Here is a 25,431-nt window from a genome sequence, read left to right on the forward strand (position 1 = left end):
GGTTACACAGATGGCAGTAGTGAGGATACAAATGCAGTTTAATAAGACCTAATAAGTATGCTCCATAAATAAAGTTGCAATAACAACATTTTAGAAAATCTACCATATTTAGAGAAATACATTGAGATGTTTACATCTCCATTGGGCCCCTGGCAGTGGCTGTCATTAAATAATTCAAATTACATATATGTGACCCTTATACCTTTATAAAGGTGTTTTCAAACTAAATTATCAACATACCTTGTGTTTTCTAAATATTTTATGAAATTTCACGCAGATTTATGCAATGTATTTAATTTATTGACAATAGCTTTCAACTGTTACTCTGAAGTCTTTCAATCAATTACTTTCAACTCCATGAATTAATTGTATCCACAACTGAGCAGTTTTCTTTTCTAAAAATATGACTTGTGATAAAAAGCTAATATATCTCACATCCCTTGATGAATTTCATTGAAATGAACATCAATTTCATTTATATATTTAATCAAGATGGACGATAAATTCATAATCAAGCAGGGTTGAATGTCCTAAATCTGTCCCAGGGACCAAGTACATAAATGGTCATTTTTATATAATAAAAATATGAATATATGTGTATGTAAATATGTATTATATAATAAAAATAATACTTTTTCAATGTTCCAGGAACATTAGATTACATATTTATATGTATTTATAATAAGACGGATATTGACAAACAACACATGAAATTATAGATTGTTAATGTCTTTATATATAATATGACTGATATATCGTAACTAATTAAGATAATTTTCCTATGCTCCTTTTGGTAGCAAGTAAGTGTGACCAATATTTTTTAATAAAAAGAAGAACTACATTGCAGCTTTTTTTTTCTGCCAGGGACACAAACATTAGTCGGTGAAACTTCTCCACTTTACATCCCGTTAAGTCTGTTTTCCCCGGTGACTCCGCAGCCTTGGAGACGATCTGCCCAGAGATCTGTGCGTCTGGCTCTGACATCATCGGCTCTGAGGTTACAGATATGGCAAAGCCCCCCTCCTGGAGACTCGTTAGTCTTCTTGCGGCGGACAGACCACAGCCAGCACCGTCATGTCTCACACCTGGTCGGCGAAAGACCACAAGAACACCGGCCAGCCCGCCGCCACCGGGCCGCAGAAGCGAGCGCGTAACGACGCGGGGAACAAGGTGACGGTGGTGCTCGGCGCGCAGTGGGGAGACGAGGGCAAAGGGAAGGTCGTCGACTTGTTGGCGACCGAGGCGGACGTTGTCTGCAGATGTCAGGTAAACGTTTCGGATCAGTGGCTTCAGCTCCGGGGTTCTTGTCTTTGTATTATCGCTGCTGCATGCCATTTTCTTTATCGCTGCTGCATGCCATTTTCTTTTTGTCTGAATGGAACCTGTCAACGACTGGCTGGTGGAGCGCAACAGGTGCTCAGTGAAAACACTTGTTCATAACTGAGTAACCTTTCAGACTACTACAATAAGACACGTTGAGTTGGCCATGTAGGCTACTCATGGACATAGAAGGTGGAATAGGTGCCAAATTTAGCCAAATAGGTGCCAAATTGTGCCAAGTTGTGCAAAATGTTGCTATCGTGTCGTTATCTTTCCAGTATTTATGCACAAGTGCAACATTCAAGCCTGAATCCTCTGTTAATTATTGTACCCATCTCTAAACCAGCCTGATCACAAAGAGATTACATGAAGCAAGATTTGATTTGTGTGGCATTAAATTCCCAAATTCACAGACAGGTCAGGTTCTGTCTCCTTGCAGTGAGAAACATAAGCCCCCGGTCAGAAATCGTAGGTCACTGCAGCACCAGGACACACGGTGAGCCCTGCCAACAGTTGCTGTGTTGTTACTTGCTCCACTGACAGGACCAGCACCCTGTGTTCTGAAGGCTTGAAAGCCCCACCCACCATACTGGAGCGAGGTCACATTCTCAGGCTGGCTGGATATGTGAGAAGGCCAGGCCTTAGGAGGGCGGGGGGGGACACAGAGTGGAGGACCCACCGGCGACCAGCCAAGTCTGTTAAAATAGCAGTGAATTGGGGGAGAAGAGGGTGGCTTATCAGCACCTCATGGAAAAAGGACGAGACAGGTCTTAATGTCATCTGTCCTGTGGTGGTAGTAACATCATGCTGTATTTCATTGAACTGTCATCAGAGCACTGACTCTACCACATGCTGCTTTGATTTATAGGGAGGCAACAATGCAGGACACACAGTGGTGGTGGATGGCAAGGAGTACGACTTCCACCTCCTCCCAAGTGGAATCATCAACCCCAAAAGCACATCACTCATTGGTAAAGGCTTCAATCTTTAGTCCTTATATACGAGACAGCATCGCTAGAGGTTTTACTCTAAGTCAACTCTTCCTTTTACTCTTATAGGTAATGGAGTGGTCATACATCTACCCGGCCTGTTTGAGGAAGGTGATAAAAATGACAAGAAAGGTATGTTCAGAAAGAAAAACACTCTAATGCACTCATGTAAATTGAGATGATTGTCGCCTCAGATGAATGTGATTTCTCTTCTCTGACCAGGTCTGAAAGGCTGGGATAAGAGACTTATTGTCTCAGACAGAGCTCACCTCGGTATGTACTGTTTAGCCTGTATAAACAACATATCTTATTTAAATGTGTGTTTGTGTGTGTTTTATTGACTTGTGTGTTATCTCTCGCAGTGTTTGATTTCCACCAGGTGGTCGATGGCTTACAGGAAAATGAACGACAAGCACAAGAAGGAAAGAAGTGAGGATATAGAAAAAAAGTGATGTATTGATTTAGAGATTGCCGAAAGTTTGGCCAAAAGATAAGTGTTGCACAAATATGTCTTCACAAATCTGCAATTATTCTCCTGTCACAACGACAGCATTGGAACAACCAAGAAGGGCATTGGACCTGCATATTCCAGCAAAGCTTCTCGCACTGGCCTACGTGTGTGTGACCTCCTGGGAGACTATAAGGACTTCTCCACCAGGTCGGCATGACAGGACAAATGGTGATAAAGATTCCTTTGCAATGCACGGCTGTGCCATGATCCACAATTTCCATTTCCTTCCAGATTCAAGAACCTTGTCCGACAGTATCAGTCCATGTATCCTTCCTTGGAAGTTGACATTGAGGACCAACTGAAAAAACTCAAAGTGAGCATCAACGAAACATGAATGAAACAACGAATTGATGATGTATCGACTCCGCCTTTAACTTACACAACAAAACATTCTGCTATTTGTGTTTCGTGCAGGAGTACGCTGAGAGATTGCGGCCGATGGTGAGAGACGGGGTCTATTATATGTACGAAGCTCTTCATGGACATCCAAAAAAAATTCTGGTTGAAGGGGCCAATGCCGCTCTGCTTGACATCGACTTTGGTAGAGTCAGCAACGATAAAATTGATTTTATTTCATCAGTGAAATGTGTATCTGCTTTTGTGGATCTGGGAATGATCTGCATAACATATTGAATTATTCTTTTTAGGTACTTATCCTTTTGTGACATCATCAAACTGCACCGTGGGCGGGGCGTGCACTGGTCTTGGGATCCCTCCTCTGAATATTGGCGATGTGTACGGCGTAGCAAAGGCCTACACCACCAGAGTGGGAATCGGAGCGTTCCCCACAGAACAACTCAACGTAAGGGCCGGATGTATAGTGCTGATGTTATTAAGACATTACATTACATTACATTACATTTCATTTAGCTGACGCTTTTATCCAAAGCGACTTACAATAAGTGCATTCAACCATGAGGGTACAAACCCAGAACAACAAGAATCAAGAAAGTACAATTTATCCCACACGCTGTCAAATGACATTCTTTTCACTGGTCCTCTTATTGTATGAAGGAGGAACACATGACATGTTATGTAACTCATTGACTGTGATCATTGGACTGACAAACGGACAGCAGGGCCGGTTGGACGGGAGGGATCCGTGTGTGCCGGGCCGAGTGCAGCTGTCAAATTTTGTGCGAGACGGGCTCAAACACTCTTTACCTCTCATGCAGGTCACATGTTCACAGGGGATAAATTTAGGGCGAGAGTCTGGGTTCAAGATATATTTACTGTGTGTGCTGGGGTTGTGTTACTTGTCACACACATGGGTCAAGATGTCAAACCTGAAAACTATCTCTTCAGCACGTCTTGTTTTATTGTACTCAACTGTTTATAGAACCCCAGATCATGTGTATTTTTAGGCTCCTGTAGGAAATTATTCAAGTGCATGAATGATAAAGTTAAGAGGTGTTTTTTCCGGTTTACTGTAGGCGATAGGAGAGCTGCTGCAGACCAGGGGTCACGAGGTGGGCGTAACCACAGGAAGGAAGCGCCGTTGCGGCTGGTTGGATCTAATCATCGTCAGATACGCTCATATGATTAATGGCTTCACAGCGTGAGTGACTTTAAGAGAATCATATGGTCTTTTGTCTGTTTTTTTTATATTGAAGCACATTTATGCTACAGGGATTTTTTTTTTCCTGCACCATCATAAAATGAGAGAAATACTTGTTCACACCTGTTTACCAATGACATGTTACTTTCCCTGCAGCATTGCCTTGACAAAACTTGACATTCTGGACGTGCTGGATGAAATCAAAGTTGGAGTTGCCTACAAACTAAATGGAAAAAGAATTCCCCATTTTCCAGGTGATTTAACAGAAGGAACTGTGTGTAAAAATAGAAGAAGAGCATATACCTCTGCCAAGGCCCAACAGTCTCCATATGAAACCATATTTAAAGTCACTACATCTGGATTTTTTATTTTGATCTGCACCAAATTGTGCACACTCATAAATGGCAGTCCCCTAAACATGCCTGATTTTTGTTTGTCAAGATCAGTGAATTAATCTCTGAGAAATAAATGAAATGTTGAATCACAGCCCTATTTCACAATGACCCCTGATCCGGATCCCCACAAACATTTTATGAGCTCTTTCCTGACGAATACTACATCCTTCCACCAAGTTTTGTGGTAGTCTGTTTAGTAGTTTTTGCATAATCCTGCTAAATATCAGACAAACAGACGAAAATGTAACCTTCTTAGTGGAAGTAATAATAAAACTCACACACCCATCTGCCTTATTTGATGACATATGAGAAGGAGTAGGTCTCAAGACCCAGCATTGATTTAAAGATTGTTAATAATCGTTTTATTTTTTAATAATAGCCAACATGGACGTTTTGCACAAAGTGGAAGTCGAGTATGAGACCTTCCCTGGTTGGAAGACGGACACGTCTGCAGCCAGGAAGTGGAACGACCTCCCCCCCAAGGCACAAAACTACATCCGCTTCATCGAGAACCACATCGGAGTTCCCAGTGAGTTTCACACAAAATAAGCATCAAACACCAATGAATTTGAAAAGAATGCTGGAAAATATTTGTATTTTCCTTGAAAGCCTACAAACTAAGATACAAACTCATGATAAAACTAGATGATATCCATTAGGCGCTAATGTTTCAAATACCAGAAATAGCCTTTTACATTTGTTCTCACTTTTCTAATCTTTCTCTCTTTCTTTCTCTCTCACCAGTTAAGTGGGTTGGTGTTGGAAAGTCCAGAGAGTGCATGATCCAGATGTTCTAGAGGGAAACCTTCACCTCCACTTGATGGAAGAACAGATCGTGTGACATCTTTTCATCACCTTAAAATTATTTTCTCTTTATTCGTTAATAAACAAATCATCTATTTAGCCTTTAAGCAGTGTTTATTTTGTTGCAGCCAAAAATCTCTTGTTCTTTTACTATTACTATTAGAGGATGTAAGTAAACCACAAGTGTCAATAAAGAGCCATGTCACCAATTTAACTGGCACCAATATTTTCAAATAAAAGTGATTAGATCCATGGTTATCTGTAGATCATTCATCATAGTGTGTGTGTGTGTGTGTGTGTGTGTGTGTGTGTGTGTGTGTGTGTGTGTGTGTGTGTGTGTGTGTGTGTGTGTGTGTGTGTGTGTGTAAACATGGTCAGTCAATGCAAATGCCACTGGTTTGTCTAAACTGGGACTGTTTTGATTGTTTTTGGTAATTCAATCATAAGTTTGAAAAAATTAACGCATTTAATTTACTAATTTAAATAAATATGTCCGAAAAAATTAGCACTTTTCCTCCATGTCTACAACTAATCTCCTGTTATTGTTTTGTTTTTTTTTGAACAACAAAAATTCCCCACAGCCCGTGAACGCAGCTTAATGCGAGAGAACTTTTATATTGAGCCAGATATCACGTGACGGCAAAGCAGCAATTCGATTGGCTCATATCTTCCACGTGACAATTAAGAAGGCGTGTGATTGGCTCCTCGCCGCATCCATTCCATTTTTTCCCGCAACAAACAAGTGTTGAAGTGTGACGGACTTTATTTTAGCTGCGAAAATGACGAAAAGAGCCTGTCCGTTCCCCGAAACCTTCTCCTCTCAGTACAAAGTACACATAAGGCAACAGGAGCTCAACAACCTCGGCGTGTTTGGGAACCAATACAGGCAGGAAACCTACGGTGAGTACAAGCTAGCGCCGTGAAATGTTTGTCAGCGTCGCGGGATTTGGTTCATCTTCCAAAATGTCCTCCATTTGTTGACAGTGGTTGGTTTTAATGTGTTTGCTCGTGCTCACCAAACGTTTACTCGTCACACAACACGCGTCGTGTCGTTAGTTTGACAAGGTTTGCACGGCTAACGGCCTCTGAGCTAACACAATGCAGTGAGAATATAGTCTGCGGTGAGTCACGTGTGCTTGTCTCTTTCTTTCACTAGAGAAGACAAAGAACCTGCTCTTTATGGGAGCCAAAGCTGTGATGGGCAGACTCTGGACCGGAGAGGAGAAGTCCACGGACCCGCAGTCAGCAGGACCAGCGGAGACACCTTCATGTAACCAGACCCTGCTGCGAGGACAGACACTCATCGGACACGATGGGAGACTGACGCGAGTCAACGCTGCAGCAGGTGAGAGTGAGACAGGTGGAAAGGGTTTACAGTCTGAGCAAAATGCATCGACTCATCTGGACACGGCAACACTGGACAGCAGCATGAGAGAAAAGTTCTGATGAGTGAAACCAGAACTTTGTCATAGTCCCAATTCCAGGGGCCTCCTCCTTTCAGGCACAGCTAGAGAAAAGCTTCAGTGGGATTTACACAAGAAGAAATATAATAGAATGGCACTCAGTGATGTGCATACCTCCAACAAGGCCCCACTGTCCCCTCGTTGTTTTTTTATTTGGATCTGCAAAAAATATCACGCTCATGGATCTAAGTCTCCTAAATAGATGGCTCGCAGTCTTGCAATTACTTTTAAGAAAGTGAAATGAAGTCCTGGACCTGGCCTTTTGATAAAGATCCATGGCAAATTGTATTGGGCTCTTTCTTGGCACATTTCACATCCTTCCACTAAACTTTTGTTGAATCTGTTTCATAGTGTTGCGTTATCCTGCTGACAATTAGACAAACCAGCAGACAGGGGTGAAAACATAGCCTCCTTGCTGGAGGTCACCTACAAAGTCTAAAGACGTGAGAGCAGTGAAGGCACAGTAGTGAAGTGACTGATCTTAGAATCCAGGTGATTCATCTCAAAATAAATATTGGGAGTCGCATAGAATGGAAGTAGATTCTTTGGAGTAACTGGGTCACTCTCCTAGCAAGACCTAGAGTAAGAGTGTATTCAACAGTCCTCAGGGAGCAAATGGTGCCTCTTTCATTCCCACTCCTCATCGCAAACTCCTGTTTTTGCTCTATGTAACTCTGGTGAGACAATCTCCTGTGAGAAGTGTGTGACTGACTGACAGTCGCAGTTTTAATTGTCAGAATCAGGTCGGCAAGTTCAAGAGTAATGCTGAACTGTGGATCAGTTAAAAAGACTTAAGTCATTGAAAACCAGTGTTTATCTCCAATATTCACTGAGGAAACTTTTAAATATCAAGAAATCTGAATAAAGTCTGGTGTAATTGGTACAGCAGCAGCTCTTCTGGTTCAGGAAGCCAGGGATCATGGGTAATCTTTACTGTTCAGTTGTTTTTCAGATAAGTGAGTGGGACATCTCAGTCAGAGCTCCAGTGAAGAGATTGATACACTTTGTTTTTCTCTACATGAAAAGCATTAAATCACCCAGACACTGAGCCCAACAGAATTAGTTGCCGTGTGTCTGCAGAGGGCGCTGTTACTCAGCAAGTTCTTTATATTGTGACAAGCCAGTGTACTCCATACCCAAAAACAAAATGTGTGTATTAGTTTTTGCTTTTTCCAGCAGATGTCAGCATTGGCACAGGATGGTAAGTTTGGGCTTTAAACTGGGGCGCTTTGCTAAATGCTAATCCATTGTGCCATGTGGCTGTGTACCTTGTGTCTAGGTGCACCAGCGGCCCCTGCAGGCTGCTGTGTTTGTCAGAAGAGCCAAGGCTCCAGGACTCCGTGTTCCCAATGTGACCGTCCAGTGTGTTCCTCCTGTACCCGACAGTGCTCGAGCTGCTCCAGCCTCTGCTGCTCTGTCTGCACCATCATAGAGTAAGTCACTTGTGATTGCCTTGTCACCCCATTTCCCAAAGCACCTCAACATTGTTGAATTTAAAAAAAAATGTTATCTACATCAATATAACTGCCAACTTTCAGTTGACAAGAAAACGACAGGACACACCAAATTTCTCCTTTTTATTAGTAGGATTTTCCTAATCATCTAATCCAGGCAGGATAATATTGTCCTTTTAAACATCAGGTCACCAGCGAGAATCCAGCTGCAGGGTTTTTTTCCTAGACGCCAAAGCATCAGCAGAGGCCTTTAACCTGAGAGACGGTGCAGGGGGACTGAGGTTAATTAGGTGTCAGTTGGAAACAACTTGCTTTGACAAAGCCCAACGTGTTTAAACAACACATGCTGTTTTTCATCTGTTCTGTGAAATAATTTATCTTCAGCTTGAAAACCATAATTTAACCTTTAACAATGTTATATTTTAAAAGATTATGTATTATCCATTGTGTAAAATCATCATCTTAAAAGTAAATAGTATTTCATGCTGTAAAGTAAACATTGTAGAGTAGAAAGTACAATATTTCCTGGTAGAAGTACCGTAAAAGTGTACTGAAACACACGATTTGATTGAATATACTTTGTTGTTTTCACCACTTGTTCCCTTGGAAGATCTGTTCATGACGTCAAAGTTTAGATCAACTTACAGTTTTTATGTGTCATATTTTTCACCTTTTGAGATCCAGTGTGTAGGATTCAGGGTTAAGGTTATGGGCAAGAATTTGAATATAATAATAATTTCATTAGTATATTATCTCCTGAAACCAAGAATCATGTTTTTGTTATCTTGGAATAAACCCTTTAGATCTGTATTGCGTGCCCAGAAAGGACAAATCAATTACTGGCTCTAGCGAGTGCCTTTTGTGTTACGTTACCTGAAGGCCTCTCCTCCATGCTTGGGAGAGGAGTGAAGGGGGTTTTCAGTTTAACCACTAGATGCCACTGAATCCTAAACACTGGCCCTTAAAGACTGAGACACTGAAACCCTATAACTGGGTGAATGTGAAGTCGTTTTGAACAGTGTAATGGTCCGACTTCTCTAAAACATTTTCTGTCTGTTAATGAACAATGATGATATTCAATAATAAATTTAATATTTTTTATCCCCACAGTTACAGCGGACAATATGAAGAGGTACTGTGCTGCAGCTGCTCAACATAAAGGACTGATCAGGAGTTTGTTTGACTATGTATCTAATGTATATGTAGTTAACTCACATGAGATATTACTAAAACTGCATTTTATACCTGTGATGTTTTTTTTTAACGATATGATCCAGATCTTTATTGTATATGTGTATATGTATTCCCTTTCAAAGGTAACTGAAATAAACTTGAACCATTTTGTACACAGTTAAATGTCATTTCTTTTGAGTTATGTCATCAATTCATGAGTTTATATAATCTGAATGCTTAAAGATGCACAAAAACTTAATTTCGTAAATATTACAAAACTACTAAAACCCCTGAAAGACGACCATGTCGTCTTTGTCTGTGTGGATGCATCAGCAGATGGCAGCACACTCCCTCTCTGACTGCACCCCGGTCAGGCTAATTCACAGAACCCTGCTTTGTGTGTGGATGGACAAATTAATCTCTCTATGCTAAGGAGGTACTTTTTCAACCTTTTACTTAAAGTGTGAAAGTTTTGTCTCGGCTTGGCAATGATAATGAAATTCCAATCCAGCCTGTCTTGCGCTGACCTTGAGAATCTGCTATCAAATTTTATTTATTAAAACAAGATGACCCGGAGGTTGAGCAGGACCGCAGCATTTGCAGCAGACAATTTGGCTACAATTATCCCCGCTGGACACGACCTTGAGGGTGTAGTCATCACTTTGTCTTGGCTGTGGCTCGTCACTGATGATGACTGCTTTCAGGGTCAGGTATTGTACACTGTGAGTAATTGTTCTTGGTGGCACATGTCCTCAGCGGTCTGCTTTATAGAAAGCCGTCTCATGACATGCTGTTATAGATATTAGCATGGATGAGTACACTTCCTGGAGCTTATTGCATATGCGCCTGTGAGCTGTTGAGTCACAGCCCCGGCGCAGCGGGCCAGTTGTGGCTCTGTCGGCCTTTGGGGAGCTCTGCAGTTGGTGTCCGAGGGCACCACTTGATTTCTGGCTCAGCGAGCAAGACAGCTGCTGGCAAGCGAGGCGTCAAGTTGTCTGCACATTTCTTGATAAGGCTTTAAGGAACATGGAGGTGAACATTAAACACTTATAAGGATGACACTTTTTAAATTGCAAGCCAATTTGGCCTTTGGATCCACTTTTTAAAAGGATAGGAGTTATTGGCTGAAATCAATAGCTGATACGCAGAATATTAATCTGGAGCAGATTTGTTGGATTAGACTATCAATGGTTCTTTATGGGTTAAATCACTGTAACCTAAAAATCTCAAACAGTTGGATCATACAAAATAAGATATTTGGAGATGTTATTCTGGGCTCTTTGAACTTGTAATAGGCATTGTTATTTTGAGTCGTCTTTTTTTTTTACTAGGGCTTGTCAGTTGTAAAGAATATCAATAGACTAACGGATAATGGGAAAAAATATACAGTATGTGCAGCCCCATTACAAAAGTTCCATAAAACTAGATGATTTACAAAAATGTGTCTATGTGGCCCTCCAAGTAATACCACTTCCAACATAGTGTTTACCTATAGGCTACTTATTATCCTATTTGCCAAGTATATTTCATATGAAATTTTCATGTGATATACTGTATATGCTTTTAATTTATCCTGCCCAGGATTTGCAGATGCATTGCAAGATCTGGCCGTTGTGTTGTGCATGTCACGTGTTAAGTAAACTAATAAACCAAACTAACAAGATGCAATTACAAGGAAATGTTGGAAATATCTGATGATCTGTCTTCAGTGGTGGATCTGGGATTTTTCAGCAAATTCTCATATTCATTGTTAGTATTGTTAGTGAGTGACTAGTTTGTTTAATAAAAAAAAAATAATACTGGCAGTACAGGGGCCAATTACATTTCAGCTAGGGCCAGTGCCCCCCTGGCTCTGCACTTGGATCTGTATTTTAATCCATTATTCCAGAATCACCTAATAATTAAGTAAAACATGAACAGATCACTTTAAAAAAAAAAATGTTTCACCAAATTAGGCTCGTAGACCAGTTAAAAGTTTTGTGTGTGAGTGCATATGTGAACAGAAAGAAACGAGTCGTCACTATTCTCTGCACCGGAGTCAGATGGAGAATCCTTCAAGTGCTTTTCAACTGTTTGTTGTAATGGTCTGAGTCACATACTGTGAATCTCGCTTTTGACGGTCTAACCGTTCAACTAGTTTCCTGTGACCCGTCGTTGTATCAGACCTCACATTAACATCTTTGGGAAAGTAATTTACAGAATGTCAATGGAGAAAAGCCTGCTCCGATCCCAACCTCATGAATCACTCTTCCATTCATCCTCTTTTCCTTCAACTTAATCAATCAAGGCCATTGCATTAAAGCAGCAAATATCAGTGTCATGACTCCACTGTCTTGAGCCTCTCCTTATTCTGAAAGCAAACCGTTTGAAATTAGACTCTAGACGCAGGACATTGCACAGGTGACATTGCAGTATGTCATCCAAAATGTTCACTATATTAATTGTGGACTTATTAGAGTAAAGGATGCTGATGCGCAGCCTCTCCTCCCCCTCTGCTCTCGCTTAATAAGGATGTGATGTGTTTATGCACCTTCAGAAACAAGACAGCTGCAGCTGCCAAGGTTTTTCACCACATCCCCATCCCTGACACCCAAAGAAGAGAGAAAGAAAAAAAGGTCATGGTGTGCTTTCTCTCACCCCCCGCCCCATGAATGGGCCCTCCTCATCCTCTCCCTGCTGCATGCATGGCCCGCATGTCTGCGAGGAGAAGGGGGCCACATAATCGCCCACAGCGCTCCAGACAGGACCAACTGCGGCCGGCCAGCGGGAGCACGTGGCTTTGTCTTTCACCCATTCTTTTGGGGACCAGCTGTGGTCTGAGCGTGGCGAGCGTCAGGCCCAGTGATGCTGCTGCTATAAATATGCGTCAACGAGTGCGAGTAAGTGACAGCTGTACAGTGGACCAAGGACACACTGTCTTGGCACTGTCAGGGCGAGCCGCTCCAAAAAAGGCAAAACCCAGTATACGAGGGCACCAGTTGATATGTATTTATGCACATGTAGAAATTCAGACACAGTTCAGATGTGGGTTGCAGGTTGGGATTAAGGGCGTAAACGCTGCTTTACGAGTATGATTTGTAAAAGCTGACTGTAATGGACGCTGGCTGAGATTTATTTTTACTCCAGACTATTAGTTTATTCATTGAGAATCCAATTATTATTGTTTGTTCTGGGCAGCAGCGTGATTTTCTGAAAGTCATAAGAATGGCTCCTGCAAAATTAAGTGGATGATAACGTATGCATGTGTTAATACACAGACAAACCACCCCTGTGTGTGTGTGTGTGTGTCTGCACGCGCATCGTCTGTGCACAGGCGCGCGTGTGACTGTGTTTGTGTGCCCTTTTCAAGTGTGACCACCTGTCTTTTGTTAAGAAATAAATAAATAAACACAGGCCACACCAGCTGTCCCTGGCAGTCCGTCCCTTCAGAGGTCAAGGGCTCCCACCGCTGGCCCTGTTGAGGTGGTGGACACTTACAACTTTCCTCTCAACTTCTCTCGAGTGCCCCTAAACGCACACACACACACACACACACAAAATCACTCAAAGCCAAAGGAGCCCGGCTTTGAGCCTCAGAAAAGGAATGTTTTATTACACCATCGTGTTACACTGCACATATCCCAGCTCGTCACCCTGCAGCTAAGCTCTATCACATGGCCCAGACTTTCCATGTGAAGGTTTTGGTCCATAGCTAACACACACACACGCACACACACACCAGAAGCCCCTGGATCCTGTAAGGCAGATGTGAGATGTTGCTGTGGATGTGTACAGTGTGAGGTGTCCACAGCACTGCGGAGTGGCCCTTATTTATCGTGGGCGAAGCTGTTGCCAGGGCTGCTCGGGGTGTTTATGAATGATCTTGGGAGGACATTGTTTTCTTTATGTTGGAGCTGCCTGGCCAGCGCCGCTGTGTCGTCTGTTTGTGCATAAAGTACGTGCTGGGGAGCCGCGCCAGACAATAGCCTGGCTGAACTACTACCCATGCACACAATGGAGTGGTGGGATGAGGCCGAGGTTTGGGGCCATGGTTTTGGGGGCTGTGGGGGTGGAGGTAGGATGGATGGGGGCAGGGGCAGTTGGATGTGGCCCATGTCTATATGGCGTTCCCAGAATGGGTGAGCTGGGCCTAGGGGGGAGGGTGGTGGGAACCCGAGCACATCCCCATTGGGATCACGTCGCGGAGCAGCTGGATTTCTTTCATGGTGCAGCGGGGAAATAATTAAAACTTCTCCCTATTGAAAATGTCCAGTGAATTGGCATCAATTAGACCAGCACCTTTCTAACATGTCTCTTTACGTACAGATAACACAAATCGTGTGTAGTTTAGTTGCTATAAGTTGAGTTTAAGTAATAATTACATTACAAAAGGCAGCTCTGTTATCCCAGGTTTATCTCTACTACTGGCATCAGCTATGGAACAATGGGAGCTCATCTTGAAATCACTCCGTCCTTGAGCTCAGTTTATGGTTTCAGAGGGATACAGCCTGCAACACCAGCAGTATTATCACATTCTGTTGTCTCTGTACACATTGCTGTGCTGCACGCACGCACACACGCACACACACACAGTCTGCCTGATTGTTGCTGCTGTGTGTCAGACTAGTCTCCTCTTAAGTATTTATGAGCGTAAGAACATGCTTCTCTTATACCGATCATCATGTGTCGTAGCAGGTGTGAAAAGGAGGTTGGAATTGAATGAATGGAGTCCACACAAAGAAAGAAAGTTGTTCCATTTAATTCTATGCATAATCTTAATAAAGACCTAAATCAAGATTGTCACATTTCCACAGCACACACACACACACACACACACACACACACACACATACACACACACAAGCACACTCCAAAAGCGCAAACAAAGAAAATGCACATACAGTTATAGATCAAATTAAATTGCCTCAATATCTAAGCAATGTCAATTCTGCATAAAGATTGTCCTCTAATCTCTACACCACTAACACTGAAGCAATTGATTACTATAAAATATACCTTTCTTATTAAAAAAATTATATTAAAATCTAATGGCACTTCTACAAATTCTATTAAAAAGACTTTTCGTTTGACATTTAGAAGCTTTTTGTCTTTTTTTTTTTTTTTTAAACCAAATTAAAACAGAAACAGTCAAATGTTGCACAAGAAGCAAAATGCAATAATAAATATTTCTCATGATTATACACAATTTCACAGTTGTATCCTGCAGAGGACAAAATTCCAGTATCGGTAAAGTCATTTTTTTTTTTTTTTTTACTTAAAAAGATCATACAGCATGAGTTAGGAGAGCACGGCCCTCAGTCGAGAGAGGCACCGTCTCCACAAAAGTCAACAATCAAATCTCAGTGTTTCACATTCAACAGTGACATTAACTCAGGAACATACTGTTAGTTCCCACTAGCACTGGCTTCTAAAGAGCCAAAACACAAATGCTTGTCTTCAGTTTAACAAAAATCCAAAACAGATTTAGTCACAGACAAAAAAAAAAAAAAAAAGGTGAAATCAATCTCTAAACGTCGATGTAATCTCTCTCAAAGCAGCAAAAATAAATGGACTTCAAACTTTCAGTTTGTCAGGATTTACATTTTTTTGATATGATAGAATTGAAAAACAGGAACAACAGCTGCGAAGGGTTTCACATTAGTGGGCGAGCCACTGTAGCTGTGATGTGAACGTTGACACCGCCGTCTAGGGCAAAAATGTACAGTATTGAAAAAGGCCTTCTCCAGATGCAACACCTATCCGTGTGTCTACAAGGCACATGTGGCGATCATCCTGGAGGTATAAATAAAGACGGCAAAGAATAAAAAGAAAGAAAAGACCCTTTCACGTGTCATTAGTTTGTCTGATCAGCTACCTCTGTACACATGTACATTAGAGAATCAAGTGATTTTTAACTTGCACTTTAGAAGAAAGGAAACAGTGACAATCTACATTCCTGCGATTGGATTGAAATATACATTATTAACACTAATGCGGCATCTATGTATCCGACACAAGTCTATTGTTCTGATGAATAACCAAAGTCATAAATGTGTCGTGCGAACAACAGGAGTGTCTGTGCAAATAAACCAGGAGGAGTCAAATAACAACCTCCCTGACCGGTGATGGCAAGTCAGGTGGGCTGCGTGTAATAAAAAAAAAAGGGTCTGATTTCTTCTCGACTTGGGTTTCTCCGCTTGAAACCTTTGCAGACGCTCAGGAATCACATGTGAATTTATGTTTTTGTGTCCTGAAAGAAACCTTGAAGAAAAACAACACCTCAGGGTGTCTCTGCTGAAATGGACAGGTTAAGAGCACCTCCGTCTGACCTCTACCACCAGATATTCCGCGTATTCAGTCTCGGCAACTTTTCTTGAAAACAATGCTCTGATATTCTCTTGATAGATGTGTGCAATCAAATCACCGTGGTACTTCTGCATGTAGGGGAACAATGAAGCGTTTATCTACTACGTGCTGGGACGGGGCGGGGGGGCGGGGGTCTGTTCTTTGATGCCTCCGAACAATACACCTGTTTACAGTCTCCTTGGTCTCCCTTTGCCAAATACATTTCTCACATTCCAAGGGCTCCATTCAATACAGAAAAGTGCAAAGAGAGACTTGCGCTGGCTTTTCTCCCCACAGCTCCGAGAGAGAGATACACAATGATCCCTTGAGAACTACCTGGGACTTGGTAGGGAGGGAGGTGGTGGTGGTGGTGGGGGGGGGACAATGCCTGTATTGTCTCGTTTCTATAGGTAGCCGATGCCGTATCAATGTGGCTGTGCTTGTGAACCGCTGTTTCCTGTGGCCGAACAGCAGCCGGAGCGCTTACTCACTGCTCTGATTTGTAGCGAGGCGGAGTCCAATCAAGTCTTTAAAAAATGGAGGAAAAAGAAAGAAGGACCCAAACCCCCTCTGGAAGACGTGACACTTTTAAGAGGCCGTGTCGCCTCGATAAGACACCTGACTCTCCTCGACGCGTGATGTCACACGGAAAAACAAACAAAGTCTGATAAATAGAATATATATTTACATTAAATATACAAACAGTAAGAAATAGCAGCCTAGACAATAGTGTTGAAACTATATGCATGCTAAAAACAAGTGCTTCTCTATGTTCCATGTGACACATCATAAACACTCGACAGAGGTTTCTACATGGTGTATTAAAAATACAATTACAGTAACTTGATTTGCACAGAGAAAATAAACAGACAGCCCCCAAATACCAGTTAATGAGTACCAAGATCGCTATAGGCAAGACGTGGCGTCTCTCAAGCTCATAGAAACAAGAACTACAGCTACAGTAAACCCTGAACCAAACTAATAAATAAAATTCTGATCAAGTCTTCTCAGGACAGAATAGACAAATATCAGGAACTTTTAGCGCCACACCTCCTCTCGAGAACGGACGGAAGAAAAATCCACTTCCCGCCCAAAAGATTCTTTCGAGGACGAGCGCCGCTAAAGGCTCCAACTTCATCAGTAGTAATTTAGACACACGTACAGTAAGAATAAATGTGGAGAAAGTTAATTTCGGAGAAAGAAAAGTCAGTAGGTTTCGGCCAAATGGCACATCTTTGACGAACAGACGGCGCCGACAACTGACAAAAGCACCGAACATCCACCTGTCTCCGTCTTTCCCCGCCCTGCCTGCGGAGGGTTGGCCTCAAACACCACATCAGCGTGCCCTTTAGATGCCATACCAGGAAATAACAAGGTAATTTACTGGCAAAAATTTGCTTTTAACCCAAACACGCCAATAAACATTTAACTGACAGGAGCTTGATTTACTTTTATTACATTCTTGTAAAAAAAAATGATTTAATTAAAGGACACGCTTGGATCATTCCAGAGCAGACGATTACCTTTGTTATGACCTGGTATAGGGAGTGTGATCCAGATTTGAAGGCATGATAATATATATATCATTCTTGTTTTTAGGTTGAGGACTTCAGTAGGCACCAGTGTTACAGGCATCAGCTCCCAACTAGTTCTCCATCCCTCCGCTGCTTATACAACTTTTTCTTTTTAAGTAGCAATTACAAGGCCGTGTCATCGATATGTGCTCGCTTACATTAGTAACTAAAAGAGCTGTTAACTCTCCCCAATGCAAAAAAAGAAACATGATGATGTAATGGTCTGGGCCTCTTGTTCTAAACAACATAAAACTGTAGTTGACTTCATTTCAACCAAACATTAACTGTGAACAATAATATTAATCATACTTCCAGTAGTCAGACTTCATTAGTTTTGCTGCCTTATGATAGTTTACTTGTTAGAGGACTAAACAAATCCCAAATAATAAATAATAATAATAATAATAATAAATGTAGAAGCTTTAAAAACAAATCATATATTGCTACTCACGGACGGTTCTGATCTCCCATGTGCACAAAAGTCTCACCTACTCTAAAGATTGTATTAACATATGTTAGCATTAGACATCATTACCCAGAGGGTAAAAACATAGGATGTTTTTTTTTTTTTCCTCTCACTAAATAAACTCAACAGATTGACTTAAACAGGGCAGAAATAAACAAGTGCATCGTCTGATTTGTTCATCGTCGCTCACACAGATCCAGCTTGAATTTCACAGCACCCATGTTGATCTGAGCAGCCTGTGCACCTTCAACATCGTCGGCACAGTAAACAGCTCCAGTCTCAGAAGTTGCTACATCTTTTCAGACTTGAGAAATGCCACATGGGGTTAGAATCCAAAAGATATGTCTCCGACAGACGGCCACAAACGTGTGTATACTAACAGGAGAATGGTTCAGTAATTGTATTCAGTGTATGAAAAGACATTTTCTGTCTTATGCCATGGCACTGGTGAGAGGTGTTTTATCCGATGGCGAGAGTCTTGACAAGGCCACAGTGAAACTTCCTGATGTGGCGGTAGAGGTCCCCGGACTGGGTGAAGCGCCGCTCACACCACTTGCAAGCGTGAGGCTTCTCACGTGTGTGCACTACAGCATGCCGACTCAAGTTATGAGAGTATTGGAAGCTCTTGCCACACTGGCCACAGGTGTATGGCTTCTCGCCAGAGTGTGTGCGCTCGTGGCGCTTAAGGGTGTACATGCAGGAGAAGGTCTTGTTGCACTGCATGCAGGTGGGGACCGAACCGTCCGGGGACAGTTTGGAGCGAGCGCCTTCCTTCTCGCGGAAGTGTGAGCTGAGGTGCAGTTGCAGCACATGGGGGCTGGGGAAGACTTTGCTGCAGAGGGGGCACACACACACCTGTTGCCCCGGGGGCAGGAGCACGCCGCTGGAGGTGGAGATGTCTGAAGAGGCCAAGTCGTCCTCCTCCTCCTCCTCGCTGTCCCCCAGCAGTCTGCCCCTCCGCTCCTCCAACGCCCTGCCCGGGGCGCCCTCCCTCCCTCTGCAGGCCTCCCCCTCCTCGTCCATCAGGTCCTCCTCCTGGGAGAGCAGGGCGGCTGTAGAGCCGTTGTTGCCTGGGAAGAGGGCAGCGAACCCTGTCACCACCGAGCTCCTGGCACTATTCCCAAAGCGCTGGCTCTCAGGGCTCATCGGCTCACTGTCCTCCTGCTCTGACAGCAAGTCGTGTTCGTCTTTAACAAGTGGCTCAATGCCCTGCTGCTGGCTGTCGAGGGCCAGCTGTCCCGAGACGTAGGAGGGGTGTAAGGGATCTCTGCTAGACAGAGGCTTGAAAGACAAATCCAGTGCACAGTCCATGTCATCTGAAGCCCGGGACCTCTGGGACAGCAATACGGTGGAACTACTGACATCAGCTTTTGTTTTTCCAGCTGTTTGGACGCAGGGCTCGGCCTCTGCTGACACATAATTGACACTTACAAGGTCCGGGGACCTGCCAGAGTGACCGTTCGCCTTCTGCCTGCTCCGTGTAGACCTATCACAATCTGTGACAGCCAGCCTGAGTTCGCTGTTGTCCATGTCAAACTCTTCTGCCGGGGGGGCCCTGTGAAGCCCCAGAGACTGTGACTGGAGCTGTCGCCGGAGTAGCTGCTTACTGTGCAGCTCGCCATCCGAGGAATTTTCCCTGTCCAGGCAGCTGAGTCCCAAACCCTCGCCCAACTTCTCGTCCAGGCACGAAACTTCCTTATCCTTAAGCTTGCCTTTACACACTTTCACTATATCATACATGTGGAGGTAGCTGGCTGCTGCCAGGACATCCTCCACTGGCAGAGTGTTGAACTCCAGCTTCCCCTCATACATAAATTCAAGGAGCAGACTGAAAGCAGGGGCTGTCACAATGTCACTGTTGAGATGCACAACGTCCCTTTTGTCTAGCTGGTCCCTGTAGAAGAGATGGAAGTACATGCTGCAGGAGGCCAGCACGGCTCTGTGCGCTCTGAATCGAGCCTCGCCGACAAGAACAGTGCAGTCACAGAGGAAACCTTGGTGACGCTGCTGACTCAGACACTGCAGCAACTGGCGGCTATGGTCTGGGAACTCCATTCTTCCTTCATAACCTGGTGAAAAACAGGAAAAACAGGATGGTGGATGAAGGAAATGGAGCCGATCGGAGGAGCTCATACATCGGACACGAAAACAAGCTCGAAGTATAAAAAACAGAGAAATGAACTTCATCCGAAATTACGCGTGATTTTAAAAGTACCGGAAAACACAGACGGCATGCTTTAGATACAACTTCAGAAAACCCTTCACAATTTTAAAACTTGATCCAGAAATATATTTAAGAAATGTCTACATCAACAACTTTATCCAACTTGAGTATCCCCACAGTGATGCGGGGCACTCCGCGCTGCGCTCACCCACCCATGGACCACGGCTGCAGACGGATCCGCTGATCCAAGTCGGATTGGCCGTGGAGGCAGTCAGCCACACTTCTTGCGCTGCGCCTCCAAAAAATGTGATCGGATAGTGACGCACCGGTGCGTCTCCGAGCGCACACAAAACAGCGGTGTTTACAGAACAAGCAAGAAGCGGGACTGGGAATGATCCGACTCGTCCATCGCGGGGGGGGAGGGAGGAGGGAGGCCGGCGTGAAGAACAGGAGGAAAAAAAAAAATAAGAGCAGCGCAGAGTGAGTGAGTAAACTGCTGCTCTGTTTGCTAATTACACTGCAAGCTGTGGAGTCAGCTGCTCTGACATCACCGCAATGGAAACGCTACCTCCAGCTGTGCTCCCCTTTATGCCATATGTTAAACTCCGGAGCCGTGCGCAGTCCAAAAAGGACACACAACTCTCCAAACGGAGCGAGATCTGTGAGTGATAACACCGCCAACTTTAAAAATTATAATAATCCAACCGGGTCGTTTATTTATCAGCTGGGAAAAGCTGCACTTCGATGGTCGCGGATGAGAATAGAAAGAAAAAAAAATCGAGCCGCGGGGCCTTTTTACGCACCGCTCGGACACACGCACACAGCTGTGGGTGTTTCTTTAAAAGGGGCTAATTCAAAACAGAAAGGGCAGATGGTGAGAAGACAAATAAATAGTGGATTTGAGTGATTATTAAAAGTTTGATGCCACACACACGGCGCGGGTCGTGTTGGCGTGCGGCGATTTTTACGCACAGAAGTTGGATTATTTTTGAAAAGAACCAAAAAAGAAAAGTTGGTGGACGGAGGGGTCCGAGGGCGCAGTACACCGAGCTCCGTGTCCGTGTCTGGGGAAACGCATTGCTGGGATCCTTTTTCTAAAAGCAGCGGAGGAACTCCCAGCAAAGCCCAACTGCGCCGAACGAAGCGACGAGGCTTACACTTTAACTTTCGCTTCCTGCGTTTTAAAAGCGCAAAAAACCGCACCGTACTCACATGTATCTCCGCCCGATCCGTCGTGCTGTTCCCCCACCTACAAGCCCCGGTCTCCTCTCATGATGTGCGGTCCAGATGTTTTCGCTGCTCCTTGTCGTTTCTTGAAGCTTCGGTCCTAACCCTGGCAAGGCAGGCTGCACTCAGCGCTGCTGTGTGTCAAGCAGGTTGATAATGGCACAAGTCTCGCGATAACGCGCGGCCACAATAAAGTTCGGTGGCGGCGGTGGTGGTGTCGCTCCGTGAATTCACACAGCAGCAGATCACTGGGAACATCTATTGGCTCTTATCAAAACACCTGTCCCTCCATCGGGGGTGGGGGAGTGTGGTCAACCCTGAAGTGTGGCAAAGTAAGGGAGGAACACATGTGGAGCAATGATAAACAGAGTCAATCTTATCCTTCCTTTTATTTGATCTATTTATCATATTACTCATTGTATTGCAGTATTTTTAAACAACTTGTACTGGGACTTTGCATGAAATGTGTTATTGATATAAAGTCTGAAATCATTTGAGAGATTTTAGAACAAAGACAGGTCGTTTTTTAATAGCGTAAATAGTTAAAATTGCAAGTTAAATATGACTTTTCCCTTTTCTTCAGATCTGTTTGAAGATAATTGGATATTCAAAGTCCACATCCAAGTTCGATTACTTTAAAAATCCCCTCAAAAATATAGTTTTTTTTGTCTTAAAATGGCTTTAATCCAGACTGATAAAAGAGCCATAAATCATGCTTTGTAAGTTGGAGGGCGTCTCTTGGTAACTTTTTAAGGCCTCTAATCCTGCTTTGGGTTGTGGAATTCCCTGGTACCAAATCACCCAGTGCCTTTGTGTTTTTTTTTTGTCTTGAGACAGGGAGGGTGATTTCTGAGAACAGACAAAAAAGGGCACACATTTTGCACATTTTTGAGACTTTATTCAGAAAAAAAAAAGAAAAAACCACACGGTCCTCAGAGTGTGTTCTGCGATTGTTAAAGCCAGGGATGGTGGCACGGTGGAGAAACAGGGGCTCGGGGCTGCAGCTGCTCATCTCGTGCCCCCAATCACCCTCCCCACTCCCCTTCAAACCCCCCTTTCCTCCCAACTGCCTGGGTCACCTTTGCCCTGTGTTCCAGCTGTCGTGTGTTTTGAAAGGGCCATTTGCAGCTCCTCACAGCCTTCTGACACAGAGGGGAATGAGCAATGTGACGGGAGGCGGCAGACACTGGTCAGAAGGGGCCACCGGCTAGATTCTTATCCACTTACTGCTTTATTCCATTTTTAGGCCGGTGCTGTTATACTCTCACAGAGGTTGGATATCTGCACCCTGGTCATGTCCAGATGATCATGACCAAGACTCGGTGTCATGCTCTGAAAATAAAAACTCTCTTTATTTGGTCTAAACGCTGGATGCAAGGAGATAATAGTGTCTTCCTGTAAACTAAAATAAATACACAAGTGTCCGATGTGTGTGTCACATAAAAAAGCAAATTACCATTCAGCACTGACACACATACACTATCCATGCAGGAGCGCCGATGTGGATAAGAATAGGAGCAGTGGCCCTGTGTTTCACTGGCCCTGGCAAACGTAGGCGCCCAGTAGAGGAGGGGTGTGTGTTCACAGGGCAAGACAAAGCAGTGGTTGTGCCTGGGGACCGTGGCCTCAGAGAGAGAGGCTCGGCACGGTGAAGGTTCTCACACGCAGAAAAAGATAGAGGAAGAGAGAGACGGAGAGAGAGACAGAGAGAGAATGAGAGTGGGAGAGTGGGGGAGCGGGGAGAGAGAGAGAACACTTCCTGGAGGTTCATTCTTCCTCTCTGCAATCATCAATGGCATTCTCCCCCTGACCCACTCCTCTCTCAGACAAACAAAAGAGCCCGCATTCCAGTGTAGCCTGACCGGCCAACCGGCCAGCCATCCAACCACAGTCGAACCACATCACTCTCCCCAACAGGACCCAAGTCTCATCATGGGGACGGGCTTAGACTTTTGTCTGAGGACACTTGCCAAGCATCCTGATGCTTTCAAAATCAAAGGAATCATCTTCCACAAGTGTAACCCACAGCAGATGTTCAAATAAAGTATCCCTGTGTGTTTGTCCTTTAATAGTTATTGTCGCTTACACATCTGAAGATGCTGTATGTCACTGTCACATTCCTTTATTTGCACAATAGTTTGGATTTGGAAAAATACATGTATCAACTAACTCATTAAAAAATTAATTTATCTATAACACTCACATCTGAGCAGAGAACATGCAGGTGGACCCAGCAGATGATTAGCGTAGCCTAGCAATAAGACTGGAAACAGGGGAAATAAACAGCTTGTCATTTTTACACTTTGCATTTTTACACATATAGATATATATATATATCTATATATATATTTGTTTTCCCCCTCATTATGAAGTGATCTCTATTTATTTAAGTTGAACTTTGCACAAATTGTTGTTGACTTTGTCTTCATGTATAAAAAGTATCTTTACTCCTCTTTCAGGTATTTATTCTCTACATATGAGACGTAAAGAATGTAATTGCACGAAGATGCTCATTCTGTGTGCATCTGAGTCTTGAATCTTTCATGCTGCCGCTGCAGAACAGCTGGACAACACATCCTGGGAATTAATGTGACATACAATCAACATTTTTGCTCTGCAGTTTCTGCAGAGCAAAAAATCCACCGCAGCCTCCTCTTCCCTATTATGGCCCCTCTGTGTCTAATTGTTGCGACTGCATGTCATCTGCTCTCCTTCAACATCCCCCTGTTCAGCTCGGCCATATTCTGGACAGATGCTGCAAGTAGACAAGAAAAGAGATCAGATAAGTGCACGACAAGAAAGACATTATCTCTTCACTTTGACCCTTTGAGCCTGTTACTTTTGCTTTGAACCTGAAAGACAACAGGGCAGGCGTTCCCGTCACCGGACCAGAGACAGTTGAGGGGGAGGAGGGATCCCCTCACTCAGCCCTGGTTGTATGACAGTAGCAGCTCGGCGAGGCTGACGCATAGTAGCAGTGAGGAACACGTCACAGTGTGAGTGACAAAGAGGGGAAACAACAGCAGCGGAGGCTGAGCGAGACAGAGGGCAGGGGCCTAAATGTTTTTCATCACGGTGGGAGCGCTGCAGCTGTCCTCCTGCCTTCCGGTTCTCCTGACATTATTCTTTTGTTGTTGTGCAACTTTTCACAACAATGGTCTTGCATTTTTCATGTTTGACACGTTTGCAGATCACTGCACAACACTGATTAACCTGATGAACTGGACTGTCACGCTCACAGACGACATTTTATTCCGAAATCTTATCTACTATCTAATATTTACAACCTCGCAAAGCGTGACATATCTTGCAAGTTGATAGCAGTGATATGGAAATATGAGGGTTTCCAGAACCTGTTATGTGAAGGACCTCCCAGTTAGATTTTTTTTTTTTTAACACATTGGCCTAATGATCTGAGGGCTTCATTTGATACGGAGGATCTCTGACTGAGCCGGCCTGTCTGTACCTGTCCTGAACTGGTTTAATCCTGCCTCTCTGCCAGGAAGTCTGTGGCTGTAGATGACTGTTTATCTCAAAATAATCTGGTATAACCAGCAGAGTTATAATCTGATATAACCTGATATTAATCTTAATGCTTTTACATTTCCTTTTACTGTTTAATCAGGACCCAAGCTACATTCTTAATATCTGTCCTGGCTCTTTGTACCTTTGTGTTGCCGCATTTCATCTTGCGTCAACTGTCGTGACCCATTAACATTAAGCAGGGAAATTAATTATTGACCCTGGGAACAATACTTTGACAAAACAATGTCTACTCAAAGTCCACTTACTACTCTCTTTAGATTTTTTGGGGCTTATCACAGTGATTGATCTGTTATCGCTGTAGTGATTTTATTCCATCTCCTGATTAAGGCAGTGTGTTGGAAACCTCTCGAAAAAAAAACACTCCACCAAGATTAAACAGAGGTAGAAATCTAAAGGTTTGTAGATTACATGGTTTTCATTGGAAATGTCAATGACCCTTGTAATGTTCTTCAGTCAGGTGTCA

General features: G+C 43.5%; 3 protein-coding genes across 4 annotated transcripts; 2 read left to right on the plus strand and 1 right to left on the minus strand.

Annotated features, from left to right (window-relative positions):
- Positions 1–1,017: 1,017 nt before the first annotated feature.
- Positions 1,018–5,676, plus strand: adss1 (adenylosuccinate synthase 1). The gene is made up of 13 exons (XM_035167634.2): positions 1,018–1,266; positions 2,189–2,291; positions 2,379–2,441; positions 2,532–2,582; positions 2,672–2,738; positions 2,860–2,967; positions 3,052–3,133; positions 3,235–3,361; positions 3,468–3,622; positions 4,254–4,378; positions 4,535–4,632; positions 5,153–5,302; positions 5,518–5,676. Exons 1-13 carry the CDS (start codon positions 1,075–1,077, stop codon positions 5,568–5,570), a joined length of 1,374 nt encoding a protein of 457 aa, XP_035023525.1. The 5' UTR covers positions 1,018–1,074; the 3' UTR covers positions 5,571–5,676.
- Positions 5,677–5,977: 301 nt separating this feature from the next.
- On the plus strand, positions 5,978–9,840 carry siva1 (SIVA1, apoptosis-inducing factor). Its single transcript, XM_035167635.2, has 4 exons — positions 5,978–6,477; positions 6,734–6,922; positions 8,320–8,473; positions 9,605–9,840. Exons 1-4 carry the CDS (start codon positions 6,357–6,359, stop codon positions 9,651–9,653), a joined length of 513 nt encoding a protein of 170 aa, XP_035023526.1. The 5' UTR covers positions 5,978–6,356; the 3' UTR covers positions 9,654–9,840.
- Positions 9,841–14,389: 4,549 nt separating this feature from the next.
- zbtb42 (zinc finger and BTB domain containing 42) lies at positions 14,390–21,635 on the minus strand. 2 transcript variants are annotated; one of them, XM_035167631.2, is made up of 2 exons: positions 21,408–21,635; positions 14,390–20,100 (listed from the first exon to the last, which is right to left on the minus strand). In XM_035167631.2, exon 2 carries the CDS (start codon positions 20,084–20,086, stop codon positions 18,491–18,493), a length of 1,596 nt encoding a protein of 531 aa, XP_035023522.1. In that variant the 5' UTR covers positions 20,087–20,100; positions 21,408–21,635; the 3' UTR covers positions 14,390–18,490. The 2 variants fall into 2 exon arrangements, with proteins under 2 accessions (XP_035023522.1, XP_035023521.1); XM_035167630.2 differs by lacking the exon at positions 21,408–21,635 and adding an exon at positions 20,408–21,360.
- Between the last annotated feature and the right edge of the window lie 3,796 nt (positions 21,636–25,431).

Source organism: Hippoglossus stenolepis, chromosome 10 (genome assembly GCF_022539355.2).
Source record: "Hippoglossus stenolepis isolate QCI-W04-F060 chromosome 10, HSTE1.2, whole genome shotgun sequence".
NCBI lineage: Eukaryota > Metazoa > Chordata > Actinopteri > Pleuronectiformes > Pleuronectidae > Hippoglossus > Hippoglossus stenolepis.

Excerpts from the sequence above, each read along its gene's own strand:
- siva1 (XM_035167635.2), top strand. The coding sequence starts at position 6,357 with ATGACGAAAAGAGCCTGTCCGTTCCCCGAAACCTTCTCCTCTCAGTAC. Across the intron at positions 6,478-6,733 it reads ATACAGGCAGGAAACCTACG|AGAAGACAAAGAACCTGCTC; the intron begins GTGAGTACAAGC and ends TTCTTTCACTAG. Across the intron at positions 8,474-9,604 it reads TCTGTCTGCACCATCATAGA|TTACAGCGGACAATATGAAG; the intron begins GTAAGTCACTTG and ends TTATCCCCACAG.
- adss1 (XM_035167634.2), top strand. The coding sequence starts at position 1,075 with ATGTCTCACACCTGGTCGGCGAAAGACCACAAGAACACCGGCCAGCCC. Across the intron at positions 3,362-3,467 it reads TCTGCTTGACATCGACTTTG|GTACTTATCCTTTTGTGACA; the intron begins GTAGAGTCAGCA and ends TATTCTTTTTAG. Across the intron at positions 4,633-5,152 it reads AAGAATTCCCCATTTTCCAG|CCAACATGGACGTTTTGCAC; the intron begins GTGATTTAACAG and ends TTTTAATAATAG.